This window comes from Odontesthes bonariensis, chromosome 21, assembly GCF_027942865.1.
Source record: "Odontesthes bonariensis isolate fOdoBon6 chromosome 21, fOdoBon6.hap1, whole genome shotgun sequence".
Taxonomy (NCBI): domain Eukaryota; kingdom Metazoa; phylum Chordata; class Actinopteri; order Atheriniformes; family Atherinopsidae; genus Odontesthes; species Odontesthes bonariensis.
Genome location: NC_134526.1, coordinates 21,649,387 through 21,671,560, shown reverse-complemented (window position 1 = coordinate 21,671,560; position 22,174 = coordinate 21,649,387). Strand labels below are relative to the sequence as shown.

At 44.1% G+C, this 22,174-nt stretch overlaps 2 protein-coding genes across 3 annotated transcripts in view; one reads left to right on the top strand and one right to left on the bottom strand.

Annotated features, from left to right (window-relative positions):
- Positions 1-56: 56 nt before the first annotated feature.
- On the top strand, positions 57-2,677 carry ndufab1b (NADH:ubiquinone oxidoreductase subunit AB1b). Its single transcript, XM_075453344.1, has 5 exons — positions 57-279; positions 1,400-1,519; positions 1,822-1,909; positions 2,169-2,286; positions 2,390-2,677. The coding sequence occupies exons 1-4, from the start codon at positions 109-111 to the stop codon at positions 2,258-2,260; spliced, it is 471 nt and encodes a 156-aa protein (XP_075309459.1). The 5' UTR covers positions 57-108; the 3' UTR covers positions 2,261-2,286; positions 2,390-2,677.
- A 1,499-nt stretch (positions 2,678-4,176) lies between these two features.
- LOC142370839 (trinucleotide repeat-containing gene 6A protein-like) overlaps positions 4,177-22,174 on the bottom strand; it is a 35,430-nt gene continuing 17,432 nt past the window's right edge. For both annotated transcript variants that reach the window (XM_075453342.1, XM_075453343.1), the window contains exons 5-26: positions 22,053-22,100; positions 18,884-20,881; positions 18,600-18,789; positions 17,979-18,448; positions 17,692-17,823; positions 17,447-17,590; positions 15,338-15,526; positions 15,031-15,197; positions 14,810-14,887; positions 14,382-14,549; positions 13,425-13,544; positions 12,752-12,889; positions 12,467-12,568; positions 12,185-12,359; positions 11,899-12,045; positions 11,435-11,605; positions 11,154-11,294; positions 10,861-10,956; positions 10,300-10,530; positions 9,719-9,792; positions 9,468-9,607; positions 4,177-9,105 (exon numbers count right to left, since the gene is read on the bottom strand). In XM_075453342.1, coding sequence (XP_075309457.1) covers positions 8,757-9,105; positions 9,468-9,607; positions 9,719-9,792; positions 10,300-10,530; positions 10,861-10,956; positions 11,154-11,294; positions 11,435-11,605; positions 11,899-12,045; positions 12,185-12,359; positions 12,467-12,568; positions 12,752-12,889; positions 13,425-13,544; positions 14,382-14,549; positions 14,810-14,887; positions 15,031-15,197; positions 15,338-15,526; positions 17,447-17,590; positions 17,692-17,823; positions 17,979-18,448; positions 18,600-18,789; positions 18,884-20,881; positions 22,053-22,098 — 5,466 coding nt within the window. In that variant the 5' untranslated portion in view covers positions 22,099-22,100 and the 3' untranslated portion in view covers positions 4,177-8,756. The remainder of the gene's footprint in view (positions 9,106-9,467; positions 9,608-9,718; positions 9,793-10,299; positions 10,531-10,860; positions 10,957-11,153; positions 11,295-11,434; positions 11,606-11,898; positions 12,046-12,184; positions 12,360-12,466; positions 12,569-12,751; positions 12,890-13,424; positions 13,545-14,381; positions 14,550-14,809; positions 14,888-15,030; positions 15,198-15,337; positions 15,527-17,446; positions 17,591-17,691; positions 17,824-17,978; positions 18,449-18,599; positions 18,790-18,883; positions 20,882-22,052; positions 22,101-22,174) is intronic.

The window sequence follows — 22,174 nt, the reverse complement described above, 5'->3', positions numbered from 1 at the left end:
GCTAAATAAAATCCCGGCTTTTCTTGCGCGCATGCGCACCACGGAGCCCTTGACCTCAACTCTTCTTCGCCTTGCACGCTGGTGAACCACCAGTAAGTTCTCTCCGTCATGGCGGCTCGTGTCCTGCTGCAGTGTGTTCGCTCGCTCGCCCGGCCCTCGCTGAGGCTTTGCTCTGGTAACCTCGCAGTGAGAGCCGCTGCTGCTCCGGCAGCTACCATCCTCCGACCTCTCTCCTTCGCCGCAGACAGCCGGAGGACGCGGTGGCTTGGCCAGAGCCGGGTGAGTCCCCGATAGGACAGTCGTGGCCTAACGCTCGCAGCTTTGACCTACCGATGTCTTTCAAAACTGTCAGGCTAATACAGCCTGCTACAGGTTAACGGTGCCGTGCAGCGGTTTATTTGGCCTCGAATTTATATTTGTTGGCGTGACATTCAGCCCAAAATTCATGACATCATGTAACAGCATATTTTGATCACTCTACAGCCATGTTTGCCTCTCGTCAAGCTAGCTAGTTCATTAGCATTGCAAGCTAGCTTGTTAGCGTAGTAGGTGAGTTCATTGTCATGCTTGTGTTATTGTACTTATGTTACCTGCTTATATGAACACTTTGAAGACCAAGCTTAAATTAACGTTGCACAAACAGTCCTAGTTTACTATCAATTAATGATGGCGATAAATGTTAAGTAGTGTAGCAGTCACGAAGTGTCCTCCAACAATGTAACAGAGTGAGGATAACATTTTATCCATGTCATTATAATGGACTAATGTCCACGATAAGGATGTCGTGTGATTCTGCATATGTATTTTAAGCATCGAGAGGGAGTTGAAGACAACTGTGATTTCTATCGCATGAATTGAAGTCAAACTATAATGATTTATATATTGATAATAAAAGCAAGTTCCACCTGGCTTTAGGATGCTAATGGTAACGTTTCTCTCATCTTATTGGCGATTCAAAGCCCTTTACATCACAACGTAACAACCTTAATACGTCTTTTCAACAACAAAACGGTCAATATTGGGATTATTATCTTTTTTTTACACTTAAGTTGATGACTTCCTTGATCTCCACAGACAGACACCATATGTCTAAAAGAATGAAAACCTTTTCAGTTTGTTTTTTCATCCTCACTCGACCACATTCTTATTTTACATGTGGCAGCAGCTTATGCCTGTGCAGGTGTTGAGTCTCACATGGGTCACGCAACACAAACGTATTATCTTGAAAGAACATGATCTGTGCTTCCTTCATTCGCTATAGGGATTAGCTTTATGTGCAATGACAGTTCTGATTACCTTAAAGTCTCTTCCTGCCCCTCCACGGGGGCTGAATGAACACGACCTTCCTTTTTGTCTTAACTTTAACCCCCCCTCTCTTTTTCCTCTTGGCTTCATTTAGGTCCCTTCAGTGGGTGTGTTGTGCCGACAGTATGGAGACCTGCCCCCCCTCACCTTAGAAACCATCAAAGACCGCGTCATGTACGTTCTGAAGCTCTACGACAAGATCAACCCAGAGAAGGTGAGAATAAGGTCCCAGCTGCTTCAGAAACTGCTCGCTTCTAGCTGCGACAGTGACATTAAACGGTTTCTGAGTAAAACTGAGTGATGTGAGGGCAGGGAACGCGTTAACAGATTTATATTTGTGACCGATTGACTTGCATTACTCTCAGAAAACATTCACAATAATAAGAAGTTGGCCAGCGTTTTTGTGAAATATCCATTCAGGTGACATGGTTGAGGAAAATTCATCATCTGAATCATTAAGCTGCAGGATGACTGGTTTCCGTATGGGATTACAGTTTCTGAATTTGTGTCCCACAGCTGCAGACATCCTCTCACTTCATGAAAGATCTGGGTTTGGACAGCTTGGACCAGGTGGAGATCATAATGGCCATGGAGGATGAGTTTGGTAAGAGCCAGCATGCAAACCTAGCTTAGCCTTTCAAGGGCTACACCGTGCCCTGCATCGAAGGGGAAAAAAAAACAAACAAAAAAAAAAAAAAAACTGTCCAGTTGAAGGTTGCGGTTTGGGATCAGATGCACTGCTGGAAACGCAGCGATCACCTGTGGCTGTTTGTCTGAATTTCCTAATTGAAGTTGGACGCGTCGCAGACTGCAGATGAGCCTTTTTGTTGACAGGACCCTTGTGTTTTGTGCCTCTGCCGCAGGCTTTGAGATCCCAGATGCAGAAGCAGAGAAGTTGATGACTCCAACGGAGATTGTACAGTACATCGCAGACAAGAAGGACGTTTATGAATAATCTGTTCTATAGTTCACCAGAGGCAGGTGCGTCAGCCTCTTATTCTGCCTGTCAGATCCCTCCAACATCATACACTCCTCAGAAATCATTTGTTGGTATTGACTTTTATTTTTTTTTCTCTGCCTCCAGAGGGTGATATTCCCCCACACAGAAAGTTTGTGTGAAGCAGATGGGCGCCGAACCATTTCTCACTTGAACCTCGTCAGCTCTTTTGTCCATTGCAGAGACGTCTGCGTCTCCTGCTGTGTCTTGTGTTTGACTGTATTTAATTGAACATGTTTTTGGGAGCTCGGAGATTAAAAAAAGTTAATTAAACGAGACTACGACAAAGCTTTGATTTTTGTTTTTCTTCCAGCATCCAGCTTGTGATTCTGATGCAGAATTTCTCATGAATAAAATCAAAAGAAACACGTCTCATATGGTCTTGTTCTTGCTGTTCGGGTCTTTCACGCTAACACCTGTCAGCCACCTTATTGGCTCTCGTGGACTTTCACAGCCTGGGAATTCCCATGCTGCTTTGCGCGCAATTTCATTCACACTGCAAAGGCAGCCTGGAAACCACCGCCCAGCCAGGACAACAAAAACATGCAATTTGAGAAAAAAAGGATGACAAGTGTTTGTCCTTAATAATCAGATGTGACCACTGTGTCATTGTTAGTCTTTTATTGGGGGTTGTACCCAAGTTATACAGCTTTGTATGCCGGCTGCAGGAGCCAGAGGGTTACAAACAGTAATCAGTATACGAGTACAGCCAACAGAAGACCTACTACTTACTACTCTACACCTTAGTACAGATTCTCTTAAGAGCACTAAAATCCAGAAAAAATGAGAAATGAAAAAAAAAATACAGAACAAACCAAGCAAAGGAAAAAAAAAAAAGATTAAATGAAACCAAACAAATAGACAGCATCAGTGGAGACATTCATTATTAGAGCACACTGGAGTTGGTTTTTTTACACCATTAATATCAGGCGACTTCGTTTTTTTTTGTCAATTTTTAATACCCATACAAATAAAGATTGTCCTTCAAAAAGTGCAGATTCCACCGAAGTTTAAGATAAAATCCTTTGACGAGCCAAGGAAGACGTTTGAAAATAAAAAGTTACTTCCTGTTTTTGTTTGTCTGAGAGGAAGACGTCCCCTCTGTGATTATAGACACTGTACGTTTAGATTCTCATATATATTATATATAGTTTCAACAGTCTCCTCAAAGCAATGTGCATAATAGGTTTTACAGGTGATTCAACTACACACTGGATTGATAGAATCTCTATAAAAAACATCGTCGTGGTGTAAAATTTGCAGTTTCACCGGCCTTCGCTCCCCTCGGAGTGACGAGGAGACGAGCTGTGAAAATAAAGACGTGGACTTTGCAAATCTTTACCTGTCCTCTCCTGCTACAACTGGCCCGACGGTTGCTAGGTTATAAAGGTTTTGTCAGGTTTTCATTATTAGTAGTAGTACTAGAAGTACGATTCAAAGATGGCACAATACGTTTGAGGAATATTACTTGGAATCCCATCTCAGCTGTGTTTTTTTTTTAAAAAAAAGAAGAAAAGAAAAGAATTGGGATACTTTTTTTTCCTTTAGTTTTTTTTCATCATTTTTATTTAAAGAAGGGAAAAATAAAACCCAAGGTGGACATGGAAGCCTGGGTTCAACACTCCACTGCATAGTCTCTCTGAACGACACCCCAACCCCACCCCCCTGCTTGCCCACCCCAAAGCCCACCCGCTGCCCCACCCACATCTTTGTGCTGGTTAGACTAAAGCTTTTCAGGGTTTTGTTTGTGTGGTCATACTAAATGTAAAATGACAAAGACAGCAGATTCTCACAGTTTTTGTATTATGTTTTTTTTTTCTTTTTCTTATTCTTTCTTGTTTTTTTTGGCATTTTTGTTGTTTTTTTTTTCAGTCAAAAAAAAGAAAAAAAAAAAGAAAAGAGAAAAACAATAGCCATAGCGCTTTTGATCGACTGTAAGAGCCGCTGGGTGTTGTGTGTGTGTTATGATATAATATAGTATTTACTCACAGGATAGTTAAGAGAAACACAACGAGTCACATTATTTTTTTCTTAAATATTAAAAAAGTAGTAGAGTATCACCAGCCAGCTTCCCTCCTCTCCTCTCCTGCCCCGCCCCTCTTTCTTTCCTTCTTTCCTTCCTTCCTTGCTTCCTTTCCTCCCCTCCTCTGGCCCTGTCGGGAAGCTGCTTGGCAGCCCTGGGGATTGTACATTGCTCTTGGTGGTTTTCCTCACATCATCCTTTTTGCAAAAAATTTTTCTTCAAGCATTTTTAACATTGTCCAGCTTTTTAAATACACATTTTGCACACATACACAACTAAAAACAACAAATCAATCCCTTTCCTTCCCCACTTACCCTCCCCTCCTCGATTTGGCATGATAATGAGTTCACACATACGCACGCAATGTTTCTGCACAAGAATGGGTTTCAACCTCTTCCCCTACCCACCCACCCACAAACACACACACACACACACACGCACACACAGAAGCTGACAGTAGATTGGACGTGACAGAAAGACAGCGAGGTAACGCTGGGGACCTAAACAGTAACAACATTATCAAGAGGCGGTTTACAGACGTCGCTTGTCCCTTCTCTAACAGCACAGCAATGCCGACTCCCGGGCTGCTGATCAGGGGTCAGTTAATGTCCCCCAAATGGTTAAGGTAAGGGTACAGAAGAGGGACAAAGCTGCTCCCAGATCAGCCCGAAGAAAGATACACTGCCAAAATCAGAATTAACTAAGTCATTTCAACGAGCAGTAAAAAGACAATTTCAAGTTCACTTGCCCCGTGGCTCCTGTCAGTTTTTCCATCCCCTCTCTGGTAGTTAAGCTCAGGGGCTCGGAGAGGGAGAGCCGGTTCTGGATGAGCCGGCAAAGAGGCAAGCGTAACCCTGTGTCCCTGAAGACCCGAGAAGAGCCAGCCGATCGCAGGTCACACCCCTCTGCCCGAGTCACGGCGGGCCAACGTGAAACCCCGCCTCGTTTCAGTCAAGCTCAAGACACGAGCATCGCGACGACAACAACCAGCAGCAATCACCATGACAACCAGGCATGGTCAGAGCAGCTGAATTCTTAATTCATATCCAACAAACCATGAGCGGTGGTTGTTGTTTTTGACCTTTCCCATGCGGTGGTTTCATAGTTGAGGCTGAGGAGGTGCCAGAGAAGCTTTTTTTTTTTTTTTTTTTTTTTTTTTTTTTTTAACAGTATCAGCTACATTCTGGCTCAGTTCAGGTGGCGAGGAGAGTTTACCGCTCTGACTGGCCAGCCCAGGCGAAAGGAGAAGTGAACACAGAAGGGGGCATAACAGCCCCCGACTCTCCTCTACCTTCTCTTGCTTCTTTCACTGTGCCATACAAAGCACCATCGTCTCTGGCCGGAGCTCACTCACCTAAACGCACCTAAACGCACACACCTTTCACTTCAGCTGAATGCAAGCAGACACACCCACACTAAGTTTGCCCCGCCGCTGCCTGTGCGACCGACTCGGCTTTGCTCTTCCTGCTTCTGCCTTTCCTCTAATCTGCCCGAGTGCAAAATCCAAGGCTCCTCAATTCAATTTGTCAAATCAAGTTAGCTCAAAAACACATGAAAACGCAGTTCAGATGTTCCATTGAAAAAAAAAAAAAAAAACTGTCCAACAAGACGAAACAAACAACAATAAACATACATATCCTAAGCAAAGAGATGTGGAATTAAGTAAACTAATCTTTTGTATGATTGAATTATTTGGTAAAAAGCATTCAATACTGGCACACACCACTGTCAAAGTCTGGCTAATACTCAAGGTTTTCCGTCTCACTACACGCGCCGTCTCAAGTTGTTGAATATTCACGGCTAAAACTTAAAAACACAACTAAAGCCGACGCTTGTAGTACTTCTGAAACATAAACGTAAATCGCTGGGGGCGGTTGGGGGCTAAACAAACACACAAAAACAGGCGCAACGCGGGAAAAAACACATCACAATGAAGAAAAAAGAAAATTAAGGTCCATGGCTTCGCTAATGCTGATTTCTCGCTCACGCACTCTCTGAAGCGTTCGTTTTCGCACCGAACAATTGTGCATCGTAGTAACTTAACAATCACTGGTAGGTAAGTAAATCTATTATTCACGCTTGTATTTATTTAATTCCAACAAACACCACTGGTGGGTTTACATTCACGCTGTTCTCACACACACACACACACACACACACACACACACACACACACACACACACACACAACATCCTCACACGCACAATTCATGACGTCAGGAACTTCAGATGAGTACCCCACCCTCCCCTGACCCGAAGGAGGACAAAAAACAAACAAACAAAAAAAAAACAGTACAACAATACAATCATATTCTATTTGTAAACAGGTAGAAGCCACTTGACTTGTTTGTTGCATCTTCGGACACAATTAGGATCAAGGCAATGAAATGCGGACGACTTTTTCACTGTTAAAAATATCTTCAACCGAAACAGGATTTAAAGTTTTTCTTCCTTTTTTTTTTTCTAAACACGATTTGTGGCAATGATTTAAAAGCAAAAAAAAGCTTTCGTGTTCGTTGTACTTAATGAAACATTTAAAACAATTTTCGAGACACGCGGGGGCGGGGGAAAAAATGATAATAATCCTCTCGGTAGGCCATGTGAATGCGAGAGGCTACAGTATGCATAGGTACAGATTCACCTTTCTCTTGGTTTATAAGTCTTGACGAGACAGAACATTTTCCACTGACAGTCGTACACTCACAATAAACACGCCCCACAATTTTTTACATCAGTGGAGTGGAGGAGGAGGAGAAAAGGAGCGCTGGAATTTCAACAGCCCGTCCTCCACCCTCCCCTTCCCTCTAAAGACAGCATATTGAAAGCAGTGTGTTGAGCTTCTCCAGCTTAAAGCAGTTATTTGGCAGAGAAAAAGGAAAAAAAAAAAAAAAAAAGAAAACTTACAGACCTATACATAGTTTTCAGTGCTAGAAGTTGGATTTTCCTTTCCTACAAGGAGTAGTAGTTTATTCTTGTTTTTTTTCTCTTTAAATTCAACTACAAGGGGGGAGGGGGTTGTATTTTTTTTTTTTTGGGGGGGGGGGGGGGGGGGGGGGGGACTGGCTTGATTTCCTGAGAACCACTGCTGGTTATTTAGCAGACAAAGAGGAATAGTTTAAATAACCAACGCCATGGCCAAAAAACACTGATCCGATTTCCCAGAGTTACAAAGCATCGTCTTCATCCTCGATAAGAGTTTACTTTTTTTTTTTTCAGTTTTTTTTCTTTGTTTTATACTTTTTTTTTTAATAGAATTTTTTTTTTAAAGTTTTTTTTTGGCTTTTGAATTTTTTTTTTGTGCATTTTCGATTTTTTTTTTAATTCGTTTTTTTTTTTTTTTTTTTAATCTTCTCTTTAAAATGAAGAATGAACACACGTTCCGCCTCCTAAGTCTTGTAAACAAGAGGTTGCAGTGTGGCACCTCCAAAACATTGAAAGCCTATTCTGAAAGTGCTGTCCCCTCCCTGCCCACAAGGGGGCTAATGAGAGGGCTTGCTAGATAGGCCCCGCCCCTATATTAAAGTGGGCGGAGCTTGCTAGTCCCAGCTGCGGCTACAGTCCTTTGCACTGCAGAGCTCAACGTTCTTTAGTTTTAAAACAAAAATCGGTGCAATACTTTTTTTTAATGTCACTTTTTCTATCACCAGATAATCATCCCAAGTCAGGTTTCATTCTTTGACTATCTGTTGATCTTGAACTCCACGACAACGCAGTAAGGTAGGCGTGCCAAGGCAGAGAGGAGCGCACACATACTCATTCAACAATCGCAATCACATACACACAAAAGTACTTACACACACATACACACACACACACACACACACACACACACATACGGTAAGGACCTCAATGAGTAAACAGCTACACTGGAAAAACTGGCTGCTCCCTCTATATTGCAGATTATATATACTGAGAAAAAAAACCACATTCAGTGCAAAGTTAAAAAAGCTCATACTCCAACATTGTCAGCAAACAAATGCAAAAACAAAAGAAAAAAAGAAAAAAAAAAACCAAAAAAAATAGTTAAAAAGAATTGGAATTCAACATGACGAATGAAAACAAAAAATATATATAATAATAATAATAATAATAATGAGCTCGACTGAAGCTTTTTTCGGTCTGAAAGAGCACTACCTGGAAGCAAATATCCATCCGTTCACATTATAGAATTGGCCTGCATGATTCAAGTATTCCGACTGATATGTTTTTGGGCGAAAACAAAGTGGACATATGTGCAGAGAGAGAAACGTAACTTGTATTCCACAGGGGAGACCCCGCTTTGTTGAATATCTTGTAAGTGAGAAAGAGTCCAACTAGTGCCATTGCGTTAATAACTAATTTTTTTTTTTTCTTTACCCACCTATTTTATTTTGCTGATTATTGATAATTCTCTACTGACCCTCCCTCCAGCCTGTGTGATTGGCAGGTAGTTCACATGGAGTCTCCGCCCCCTGTCAGGTGATCCACTGGGAGGAAGGAGCTGATTGTAGAGGGGCTGCTGATCCCCCCCGGCTCGGTGCCACTGGGGCTCCCCCACAGGCTACTGGAAAAGTTGGGCCTGCCCCAGAGAGGAGAGCTGTGTAGATCGCTGCTGCTCCACTGGTTCGGTTCGGGAGCGCGGCTGGGAAAAGGGTGAGACTGATCCATTCTGCTCTGAGAAGAGCCAATGGCCTGCCAGCCGGAGGAGGGAGTGGCCATTGACTGCCCTTGTGCAAAGAAACGGCTGATTTCCTCTTCGCTGGCAAACTCAGCCAGAATAGTTGTGTTCCCCAAAACACACCTGTAGAGACACAGCAGGTGACTGTGGGTTACAATCAGCATATTCACATTATTACTGTGGCTAGTCATTTTACTAATTCACTGTCTTAAAGAGATATTCTGTTTAGTTTTCCAAGAGGGGTTGGGTGAAGTGCTTTTGAGCAGCGTGAGCGCTCTCAGGTAAGAAGCTAACCGCTAATCAGTCCAAGATTAAGACTTAGGTGACATTAGCAACAATACATGAGCTGTGTGTGAAAATAAACTTTCATGCACGTATGAAGCCGTTAGGAAGTCAGGAGACAAATGATTCTCTAGTTCATTTCTGAATAATAATGAAGACTAAAAAGGAAGGTTTGGAGTTTGTTTCGTGTCCGATCTTCTTACATGTGCAGGCTCTTCTGGGCCTTGGCGGCCTCATCCTTTGAGCTGTAGCAAACCACAGCGTTACCATGCGGCAGGTTGAGGTGGAATGTGATCAGAGGGCCGTGCTGCATGCACAAGGTCCTCAGTGTAGAGCCGTCAATCTAGAAAAAACCGAAGCCCACAAAAAAGAAAGATTACAGAGCTGATAATCAGCCATTACATTCAGTTCCAAGTGTACAAATAAAATGTGCCACTTTTGTTCATGTGAGTACCTGAGGTGTGAGATTTTTTAATACGAGCCATTGAGTTCTTCCTGAGCTGCTGCTGCTGTCACCCCAACTAGAACCTGAAAACAAACACAGTAGGCAATCAGAAATCTGCTGGGGGGAGGGGGGGGGGCGGCACAAATTATTATAATCAGGAACCTTTGATTACTGTGACAGTCCTGGTCCTACGTGCATCAAGTTCTAACAACTGGAGCAGCTCTTGCCTAACAGACATCCAAGTCCAAGAAATCCACAGCACAGAAATCGTCACTCGTGGCAGTGAATATAACAGATATATCACAGATTTAAAAGAAGTCTACTTACAGTCCTTCAGAACTTAGTCAAAATTCTTTTTCAGGCAGAGATAAAGAAAAATATGCAAAGCTGCTTGCTGTCATCTGATTTACCAGAGAAGTCGAGATCATACCAAGCATACTTTGACTGTAGTGTAAAGCTAATTAAAATGTAATGCCAAATTAATAACTAAGGCAATATTTTTGTTCTGCGAGTCAACAAACCAAAGGATTGTTGCATATTTTTACAATACAATCTTAAGCAAAGGCTTGGTGTCTTTGCTCCTCTCTCACCAGGTGTGTATCTGGACTCAGTGGAGCCCCAGCCCCCCAGCCTCAGAGCAGAGCCATCCCAGCCGGAGGGGGCAGGGCTGGGCTTCTGAGCGGTGAGGCCTGGGGGTGGTCTGGAGGGGGCTGCTACTGGCAGCGCCTTGGGAGGCAGGGGAACCTTCCAAAGCTCGTGGGCAAGGGATGAGTTGGACACAGAACCGCCGCCAGGAGACCACTTTGACTCACTGGGTCTAGCTGTGAAGGGAAGAGAAGAAGAATAAAACGCGTTTACAACCTCCAGTCCACTTTACATGTTGGTTCAGCGTCTTCTTTCTAAATGTTTCAAAACGTTCTCGGAGAAAACGGTGCGTTTACAGGAACAGCTTTTAAAACAAGCATGATAAGAAGAAAAAAAAACTCTTTCTGCTGTTAGATTCAAACATCTCACTATTCTCCATCACACTTTAAAGGAAACTGAATTTATGTGACTGTCAACTCGGGTTGAGCTTACTTTTTTCTTCAACTATTGTTAGGTTCAAGAAGTGGAGGAAAAACAATATCGTACTGGCTGAATTTCAAATCTACCTGAAGTGCTTTGTGCTGTACTGGTGAGGCTGGAGGCACGAATGGATGACCAGGCACTGTTAGAAGGCATCGTGGTGTTCAGTGATGAGGATGGCCCTGGGAAACATAAAGAGGGGGTGAGGCAGGGGGTTAGTGTTAGTAGATTATGATGGGCTCTGTCGCATTTGACAGAATTCTGCATCGTATCTGCCTATTTGATATTCACCAAGGCAGAAGATCTAAAAAATGGTCTAAAATTTCAGCTGATTTAAAAAAAAAAAAAAAAAAAAAAACAGCTTGTGTGCTAGACCCACCGTTGTTCCTGTCCCTGAGGTGGTCTGTGTCTCGGACGGTGTTGATGGAGAGGTTGTTGATGACACTGCCGGGGGTCACATAAGGGTCAGTCTCAGGGTCAATGTTGGGGTAACCTTTCCAAGGCTCCCCGGGCCGGAACTCTGCAAACAAGCACACGCACAGATTAGCCATTTCTCAAACCATTCCGCATTTTGCTAAGTGTTGGCACACGTGTGTGTGTGTGTGTGTGTGTGTGTGTGTGTGTGTGTGTGTGTGTGTGTGTGTTGTGGGCAACATGTACCTGGGGGCCAGGTGACAGTGTTTCCATGGGGCGGGGGGGAGTTGGCACGGGGCGGCCAGCCATCGCCAACCGAGCCTATTGATTGGCCAGGAGGACTCAGGTGAGATGTGCCAGGAGACAGGAAGTCATAGAAGGGAGAGTCCTCCAGACGCAGGCCAGACGACATAGCACCTGTGGGGAAAAACAAACAAGAATACAGATATAGTCACATGCACCATCGTGGGTAACAAAATTACAGCCTCAGGTATTGTTTTTAAAAATAAATAAATAAATAATAATCAGTGAATACTGCACTGAAGCATCTTTAAGCAAATGCAAATTTCAAGTCTCTAAAGGGTTTGAGGACTGTAAGTTGTTGTCCTCGTTACCCTGGAAACAATCAACGCATTGAATCAGCTCTACATTAGAGTAATTGTTGTTCAAACAGCATGCACTGCCACTAACACTAAGAAGTTCATATGTACCAGGTTTGCTGTTCTGCTCCAGAGGGTCAGTAGCCCAAAGACTCTTCAGTCTGGACTGGGGTGGCTCTTTGTAGCTCACAGGTCCACCACCACTACTTCCACCACCAACACCCATGTCCAGGGATACATTCAGGTTAGAGTTCAAGCCTAATGTGGGGGTTGGAGGAAGAGAAGAAGTCAGTCACAACTTACCAACCGGTTTATGGATTAAGATATTTTTTCACTTTAGTACGGGGATATGGTTGACTTAATTTAGGAAAAAAAATACTGCAAGTAGTTCACATACTTAAAGGGAAGTTGCTGAAGGATCCAAGAGTGGCAGCATCCTTCTGCATCTCAGGAGCATTCTGGGACAAGTAGTTGTCTGGGTATGGTTTGTGTGGTGGGGTCTGTTTCAGCAGGGAGGGGTCCAGGTGTCTTGGCGGCTGCATCATTGATGGAGATGAACCAATAGGACGTGTCTGGGGACAGGAGGTGGAAGGTTAGAGAAATCACCATGTAATGTTACATAACTATCTAACCAGAAGTGTAATTAGCATAACTACAGAAGGTTTTAAGAGACACACACCTGATCTGTCTGACGACCCACAGACATGGCTCTCTGGTTTTGAGCCTTCTGCTGCTGCTGTTGCTGTTGTTGTTGTTGCTGCTGCTGCTGAAGAAGAAGACGCTGCAAAGACACGAGGGGGTCACAAAATGTAAACAGAATACATTTTATACAGCAGGGGTCATAAAATATGGAGATTGTAAGTCTGTAATACAACTTTAATGTCATAAACTACACATCTAATTAAAGCTTAGTTATTTTTTAAATGTAGCCTTTACATCTGTGGCAGAATATCTCCATCTGTACCTGCAACTGGTTGATCTGGTTGAGATGTGACAGCTGGTTGAGCTGGGAAAGTTGGTTGAGCATAGCCACCTGCTGAGGGCCAAACAGGGGGTTCAGACCTCCATTTCCTCCGGGGTACTTCAACAGGGATGGAGGGACCTGGATACATATGTGACGAGGGTTCAAGTTTATATAATGCTATTCAGGTTTGTATCTACAATCTACTTTTAAAACAAAAAGTGTAAGAAAGTGGCTAAATTGGGGATGGAACATTTATTGCATTACATCTTTTTGGCTGGGTAATTTTTTTTGACAATGTTTGGACTAAAATTTCAAATCTCTTTAAGCCACTTCAGTCAGTAATGACTGGTTGACACTACATTTTTTTAACATTGGAAAAGCTATATGTCAAACTCCTGAGTGTTTATTCTCATACTTCTGTGAAACTAAGGGACTGCTCGGGAGAAAAAAAAAAAAAAAACATGATTACCAAATATATGGTTTGATTTGGGCAATCAGTTTGTAATGGGCCAAAACACCCAAAGTGGTTTTTTCCACCAAAGTGGTTCCAGTGCTATCTGGAGCCAGAGCTCAACTTCAAAACCCTTTCTTTCGGTTTCTCCAGCAGTGAAAAACTAATTTCCTGGGCCAAACGCTTCAGGGGCTTGTCAGAGCCAAGTGTAGCATTTAGTACCTGAGAGGGCAGGATGGGTGGAGGCACTTGGTTACGAAAACTGGGTTGAGGTGGGGTTTGGGACTGGGGGCCGCCTCGGCCCTGTGCTACGCTGCTGCCACCCAACATGGGGTTTACATTCTGAGCAGGGGAAACACAAAACACGAGCAAATTATTATAATGTGCAACAAGACACTTCAACCTTTGTTTTGTACGTCATGATTTAACACAGAAACAGTTCAATAAGTAAATGATGATCATATGCTGTTCAGTAGACGGTAGATTGTGGTAACTGGCTCAAGACCAAAAAGACAACCACACCCTCGTCCTTCCACACTCACCTGCTGAGCAGCCCCAGAATTAGAGAGGGAAGGGGATGGCCCAGAGTTGCAACAGGGCATAGGCTGAGCAGAATTTCTAGGGGAAAGGCTCATGCTTTGATTGGATGGGAGCTCATCAGAGGCTGGATTATCATAAGCAGAAAGCTGCAGAAGCAGATGCCGGGTTGCACAGAGGGACAGGAAGCACATCAGCAGCCAAAGAAGCACAGCAAGGGAAGGAGAAAAGAAAATTGAGTTAATTTTACGGAGAAAGTCAAGGAGATGGAGGGGGAAAGAGAAGAATGCGGGGACGGGAAATGGAAGGTTCAGAGTAGGGAAGTTTGACGAGCTAAACGATACTCATGAACGAGCAGGGGTGACGTGAGAAATGAGAAGGATGTGTGCCAAGTAGAAAAGGAGCGGTTGGGAGGATGAAAAATAAACTAGTAAGGTTGAAAGTTGGAGACAAGGGCAGAGCCAAACAGTAGTTTGTGACAGGGAATTACTTATGACGCAACATAAAGCAAACAAGACGAAACGCGCCTTTCAAAGATCCCAAGTGCAATGTGATGGAACAGCCACCAAGGGGCACAACAGGGCTGAGAACACCTCCGACTTGAACGCTATAATGGCGGTAAAAATGGCAAAGCCTGCATACCTTGTCGTAGTAAGGACTGCGATCCATGGCAGACTCTTTGTGGAGCTGCTGACGGGACCCAGGGTTCTTCCCCATGACTCCGTTGAAGTCTCCCATACTGTTCATGTCCATACGCTTGTCTGCCACCATCCCTGCTCCCGTCTTCATGGAGTCGTCAGGAGAGTCTCTCTGCAGGTTCAAAGACAACAAAGCTAATCAGTAAAGAAAGTTTTCAGAAAACAGTCTTAAGAATGCTGATCAGGTAGCAACAGGCACAGAGGATGTTCCATACACATTACAGGTCAAATGTTTGATGCATCCGTTATGGTTCCAGATGATCTTTCTTCTTCACAAAACTTTTATGACAATATCAGAAATCAGGTGCATACCAACACAACTCAGCCATTTGAAGAGACAGAACTTAAAAGTGAATCAGAGGTGGTACTTACAGAGAAATTCATACTGTTGAACTGGTTGATGAAAGGTTTCATCCAGGGTTCATCCTGTTTGTTGACTGGTTTGTTCATCTGAAACAAGACAGAAATGAGACCTTAAGGACTTTTAAACAAAAACCTGCAATCATTTTGTCTCCAGAACAAGCTTCACTAAAATAAAATGTTCTCATGTCATGTTTAAGATGACTGAATGTAGAAAGCTGAGGTGCACAAACCCTGTTAGAGCCTTTATGCTTGTAGTTCCAGGTGTTTTGGTCATGAGGCCTGTTGTCCTGCTGGCTGTTGCTCCACATTCCGATCTCAACCTCCTCTTCCTGATCCCAGCTATTGCTCATGGACACGTCTTCACCACACCATGTCTCCATGGGCTTAGGACCTGGTGCTATTACGGAGGAAGGGAAAGATGGCAACTCAATATTGGCACATTTCATGTACACAGTGCTGCACATAGACACCTGCTACAGAGTAACTCTTCCATCACAAATTTATTTTTGAAGATAATAAAGGTGAGTGTGCACTCACCCGTTTTATGCTGGGTGCCCCATCCAGACCCAGACTCTCTGCTATCCCTGTTGGGTTCCTCCCATCTGGTGCTGCTGTCCATAGGCTTCCCCCAGGCAGATGTTCCATTGTCTACAGTCACAGGTGGAGCAGCCTTAGGCTCCCCCCATGTTAAGGATTCCTTCTGCTGGGGGTAAGACTCACCCCAACCTGGAGGAAAAAAAGAAAATGGTACCCATTTGAACCATGGCACAGGTTGAGCGTACTCATACATAGCTTAGACATCACTGGTATTTGGCGGCAATAATAGATTTCTGCTTCAATGTCATAGCTAACGCCGGCAGTTAGTAAAGCAGCTGGTCTTTGAGGGGTCATACCAGGTGTTTGCCCAGAGTTGGAAGGTGGTCTGCATTACATGAAGGGTGACAGGACCCAACTCACAAAGTTCACTGTCATTTCTGCTGGAATCAGGGAATGGAAATTTAAGTGAGGGCCGTGGCTCATGTCACCAGGGAAGCCTGTGTCAATGTGACCGTGTAAGAGTTTATTTAGATATATACCCTTTCAGATGCGAGTATATGTATTTTTTAAAGTGCATGTCCGAGTTCAAAAGGCTCCCGTTACAGCTGACCAGCCAGAGCAACCACTTTCTCCCTTCACAGGAGGAGTTTCTGGAGATGCCAGGGATACCACTCAGTAAAAATAGGACAGATCATGGGGTGGCTTCAGGCTTCCAAGTTCCTCTTGTGATTGTGCATGTACATGAGGGCTTCCATACATAACATCCCAAAGAAGCACACAAAGCAAAGCAGACTGAGATACGAGATGAGACACGTGGGCCCAATTACGCAAATCTTAACCATCACAACTGAATAACCAACCCTTAGCCCAAACCTCATTCTGCCCCAAAATCCAGTCTTAACCCTCAAAAAAAAAAAAAAAAAAAAAAAAAAAAAAAAAAAAAAAAAATCACTCTGCACCCGTGAGCACTGCAATTTGGTGCCAACATTACCAGGAGGTCACGGTAAAGTTGGGTTTCTTGGCAGGTTTAGGTCTTCATCATGAAGGAAAACACCGCGGACAGGACACAATCTGCAATCTATTGCTTAGCTCATGCAAAAATAAACTTGATTGGAGTTTATCTGCTCAAAAGTACAGCCCGTTGCTTTAAGACATCTCCAACTAAGAAAACAACACTTGAGTCTGGTTTTTCTTTTTTCAATGACTTTTTTTTGCACCAACGTACGAACAAAATTAATGAAAATAAGTCAAAATGCTAAACAGTGCAGTTTCCTGCCCTTCCTATCTGTCCACGTATCGGCTTCGATTAGCTCATACACCAGGAACTCTGAATAATTAACAATCCCTTCTGCTTTTTTCCTTCTCAGGCCCCTTCCACAGAAACGCTGCACTGCTTGTTTTAGATTTCCCCATCTTACACTGGAACTATTCCCATTACTGAGGCAGCACAGCTCCTCTGCCTCTCACGGCCTCTCTTGTTCTCTCATACAGAAGCTCAACAAAAGTTTGTGTGCGTTTCTTGTAAAACTGGCGGGCGAGCGAGAAAGGGAAGAGAAGAAAAAAAAGGTGAAGAGAAAAATGGATGCTCTTAGCATTCCAAAGGGATGACTCAACTGGCTTTACAAAAAGCCCTTTCGACACAGGCAACCAGGAAGGGGGGTAAACCTTTTTCTGTGGAAGATCATAGTATAAGTAAGTAGAGCTGAATTTAACTGCTACACAGATAGAGATAGTGACAATGTTGTTATAAAAAACTGTATTTCATTAGAGCAGAGCGACAGTCTGGAAATTTCATACAGTTTTGGTTGGACTAACTGTTTATATGGATGTTAAAAGTCTGGTTATGGTCACACTAAGAATATTTTTTTCTGTGCACATCTCTCATTTACTTTGTTTGTACCATTTAAACTCTAAAATTGTCAATGCAGAGACGTCTCATGACAAACACAGCACCAGAGGGCTTGTACATGCATGCTGGTCGCATTTTAATGACTGCCTCGTGTCATGGCCAGATGCTTGCATGTCCCTCAACATTAAAGACATAGAAAAAGCAAAAACTCTAACCCGTAACTGCAGTTCATTAATGCATATTAAGATATTCAAACCTACCAGAGTTGCAGCTTTTTTCTTCATTAAGATGCTGCATGGTTTTGTGTGCTGGGTGGGACTGGGGCTGAGAGGATGGGCCGGTGGCCTCCTGATCTGGTTGACTAGTCCTGTTCCACTTGTTGACACCTCCACTGCTGTTTTTACCTAAAAGTCAAGTTTGATAGTTGAAAATGATTAACCCACCATTTCGAATGATTTCATACAAGCTTTCTAAAGAAGAGATTTATTATTTGTTAAGTGTTTACCAGGATCTCCCCAAGCTGCAGTTCCATCATCGATCTCCATCCTCCGACGGATAGACTCTGGAGAAGGTTCTTCCCACCCAGTTGACACTTCCTCCTTCTGACCTACTGTGGGTATAGGGCCTCCAAGCCAGCCTGAAATATAAATAAAACTATTAGTTATCATTTCACTGAAATGTTTTACTGTCTAAACTCTTATTTAACATATGAATAAAACTTAAAAATAAAAAAATCAAAAAATCAATTCTAAGATCTAAGATCAAAATAAGATGAAAAATCCAGATAACTACCTGTTGGCTTATTAGGAACTTGATTGCCTCTAGACATGTTGGATTCAGGACCTTTTCCCCACTCAGAGGGTTTAGAATTTGGCTCTCCCCAGTTCTGAGTTCCATGGTTGTTCTTCATCGGCTCACCCCAGTTTTGAGTGTTACTCTGAGGGTTAGGTTTGTGGACCGAGTCTCCCCAGTTGGAGCCTGGGTTTGGAGTGCTCTGGTCTGGAGTATTTGATCCTCCGCTGCCTACCCAGGTGTTACTGCTGCTGGTGTTGGTTCGGCTTGGCTCACTCCAACATCCAGAGCCGGACCGGTCGCTGTCGCTGTCCCAGCCCACTGAGCCGGCACCTTTTTGAGGTTCCCCCCAGTGGCTTTTGGCCCCTGCTCGAGGACCATCAACACTACCGGGCCAAGTATCATTTCCATTTCCACTGTTGGAACCCCAGCCCTGCTGTGGTTTGGGTGCATTAGTCCATGTATTGGACCTAAAAAAAAAAAAAAAAAAAAAAAAAAAAAATTAACATGGTAAGTAAAGTTTAAATTAGGCAGTTTAAAAAGAAAAAAAAAAAAGACTTCCAAAGGAGGACATTTAAAAATTGAAAATCAGTTATGGCTGAAAGTAAAGATATTAATAACCTGTCGTCTTTAATGTTGTTGCTCCAGGTGTTACTATTGTTACTATTCTTGTAACTGGGTCCATTATCCCAGCCACTTTGCCCACCTCCATTAGGAGGGACTTTACTGTCCCAACCAGATGTTTGTCTTTTCTCTCCCCAGCCAGAACCTCCACTATCTGGGCCTGAGTTGCTTGGCCCACCGCCCCAACCTGCAAGTACACGAAGAGTACATTGATTATTTTATTCTATTGTTCATTTCTGTAATAGCAACTTTTGTACACATTAAAATACACATGTTCGTACCTCCAGAGGTCTGGGAGGGAGCTGCCGGAGTTGCTGTGCCCCAGCCGGAGCCTCCACTACTTTGCTTTCTTTCCTCTGCTCTGGGACCCTGATGCTGATTTTTAGAGGGAGAATTGACATCCCAAGCAGTGTTCTGCCGTATTGGTGTCTGTCCCCATCCAGTGTTGGACAGAACCCTTGGGTCCACGTCGGCCTGGGCCACAGCTGATAGTACTGATGCTGGCTGGGTACCTTTTCTGCGGTTTCCTCCTTTAGACTGGTTGCTGTCTCTGTCTGAGCTAGATCTACCTCCGGAGCTCTCGCCACTTCCTTCACTTCCTCCTGAGCGACCCCAGCCTCCGGGGACACTTCCTAAGCCATGGCTTCCACTACCTGCTCCTCCCATCCCCATGGCGTCATCCTCAAGGCTTTTCCAGCCATTGTTAGCAGAGCTTCCTTTATGACTTCCAGCATCTGAATGGTTGTTTCCAGAAGCTGTCGGTCCCCATTCTCCATTCGAATTCTTGTTGTTAGATGTGGAAGAAGACGACGATGAGGAAGAAGAGGACGCGCTGCTCCCCCAGGGGCGAGGTATCCCTGCTGGAGGGCCCATAGTAGTTTGGTTTCCATTTCCTGGAGTTTGGCCTGCAGAGCCTGGGATTTGATTGGAGCCAACACCCCAGGACAAGTTGCTCTGAGGCTGGTTTGAGTTATTGGTGGGCCCCTGGTCCCAGCGTGGGGCCCCAGTGTTATTGTGGTTATTATTACTCTTGAAAGCAGCAGTGGAGATTTGGGGGTTCACAGTGTCTGCATTTGGGGGGCCCTTGTCTACAGGGTAGGTAGCTGCGCCCCAAGGCGTACCAAAGGCCCCAGTACTGCCCAACTCTCCTTGGGGGTGCTGGGGAGCAGATGATGAGTTTCCATTGGCCAGTGGACCCCCATTTCCTCCTCCAATGGAACCCCAGGAACAATCCCCACTAATTTGGGGTGAGGCGGTAGAGTTTGGTGGACTAGAGGTCATTGTGGTGTTAGTAGTAGTAGTAGTATTTATCATGATAGTGTTATTTGGTCCATTGGATTCAGTGTTAAGGTTGGCAGACTGCAGACCACCATTTCCACTGCTGCTGCTTCCTAACACCTTGCTGTTCGATGTACCATTATTCACCTCAGTGTCTTCCATCATACTGCTGTTGTCTGGAGCTGCCATGCCACCCCAGCCGAGCATGGGGCCCTGGGGCCGAGCAGTCAAACCCAGTTTGGAACTCATCCCCGGGGCCTGTAGAGGCCGTTGGCCCTGGCACACTGGACTTGGGGTTTGATTCTGAGGCCAGGCACCATGGTTGGCATTTGGGTTTAAAGTGTTTGGGTTTAACCCTCCATTAATGCAGGGGTTACTCCCACCAGTGCTGTTCATGTTGCTGCCTGACTGGGTACCCCATACACCACTGTTGCCAGCTATCTTGTGGTTGTGGTTACTCATATTATTGCTGCCAATACTGCTGGACCCAGCTATGGAGTAGTGTGAGGATCCTGTGAAATTGTTTCCATTATTTGCGCTGCTAATGGTTCCCAAACCTCCAATTACCTGACAACCGTTGGTATCTCCATTCACAGTAACACCGACCATCATGGTGGCAGTCCCCAAAGAGGAGGCTGGGGAAGAGGCTGTAGAGGACACTGAGGAAGAAGCATTTGTTGACATCATCATCACTGTATTTGCAGCAATAGCGCCAAGGTTTTTCTCTGAGCCAACTGGGGAGCTAGATTCTGCGTCCATGCATTCTGATGCCAACTCAGGATCTGATCCTGAACCGCAGCCAGAAGAAGAAGAGGAGGACGAGCAAGAAAATGAAGAGGAGGAGGGAGGCCAGACAGAGGAGCTGGTTGAACAAGGGTTATTGGATTTGTCGGTACTTCCGTCCACTAGGACTTTGCCCCAGTTGCCGTCACTGCTGCAGGGGGAGCCAGAGGACCAGGGGGAAGGCTCATACTGCGAGTCCAAGCCAGGATGCTCAAGACCTGGATGAAAAAGATGGACATAGCAGACGACACTGATTAATATGAAGTAAAAAAAAAAAAAAAAGCTATTTTGGAAAGAAAATACAAGCATTTAATAACATGAGCTTATAAGGTGTACTATATTAAACCACCATTCACACTTTTTTTATGCTTTACTTTTCCCTCCAAGTTTCAGCTACCCAATTGTTCTGGATGTGATCACTGCCAGGCCTGCCCCTGGAAACGACTGTCACCATTTTGTCACCACAGCAGGACCCAAAAGCATGCCAAAGGAGTTAACTAAGATTCAGTGAGGCAGAAGACGATAGTCAGTCGGAGAGCATAGCGAAGATGGCAACAGAGTAAGAAGGGGGGGCGCGACGAAGGAAGTGAGGGCAGGATTTGGCAAAGAAGAGGAGGTAATCACATATAATATGTTAACTGCCAGAGACCAGCATTCAGACCTGGCATGCGTCTAAAATTAGATCTCACAAACCACATCCAATTTTGCTTTCATGACCATTCAGCACAAGCTCATCCTATCACAGGGGCAAGCACCTAAATCTTCAATGCTGTAGTAATGCCTTATTTAGCAGAATATTCGGTCTCAAACCAAATTCCTGCAGTAGTACAACAGATTTATGATACTTCTGATGTTACTGTAAAACTGTAAAGCCTTACAAAGAGAGAATGTTACGTCAGCAGCAACCACCTAGATTTCATTAAGTTTAGCTGAAGACAGAAAGTTGGTGATTTTTGGAGATACGGTCAAAAACAAACAAACAAACAAAAAAAAGATCCTCACAGTTTGATAAGAACGTGAAAAGTTTTGATGCAGGTGCTGTGAGCATAGCATGCCGACAGCACAAACTTTGAATCAGCTCAGCTGCCTATTTTTCTGTCCTTGTAACTTAAAGTGCTTCTCACTTTCAAAGTCTCTCTCACATAATGGTTGCCAGCTCTAGCAGCTTATCATGTTAGCTTGCCAAGTCTCCTCTTGGACCCTTTCACACCCACTTTCTTTCCCACTCATTCATCTCTCTCTCTCTCTCTCTCTCTCTCTCTGATAAGCAAAGAATACAATTCATCATTGGTCAAGGTCAAAAGCTAGTTCGATGATTTCTCTGCAGACAGCCAAAGTAAGACACTGTGAGGAAGGGGGGAAAAAAAAGAGAAGGCAATATGTAGTCACCTGTTTGATTAGGGGAATGGCTGACGGAATCCCGAATGGGAGCCATGCCTGGAAACAAAGAGGGAGACTGTCAAACAGAGTTGGAGGGAGATAGACAGAAAAAGTGTTGAGATATGAGAAAT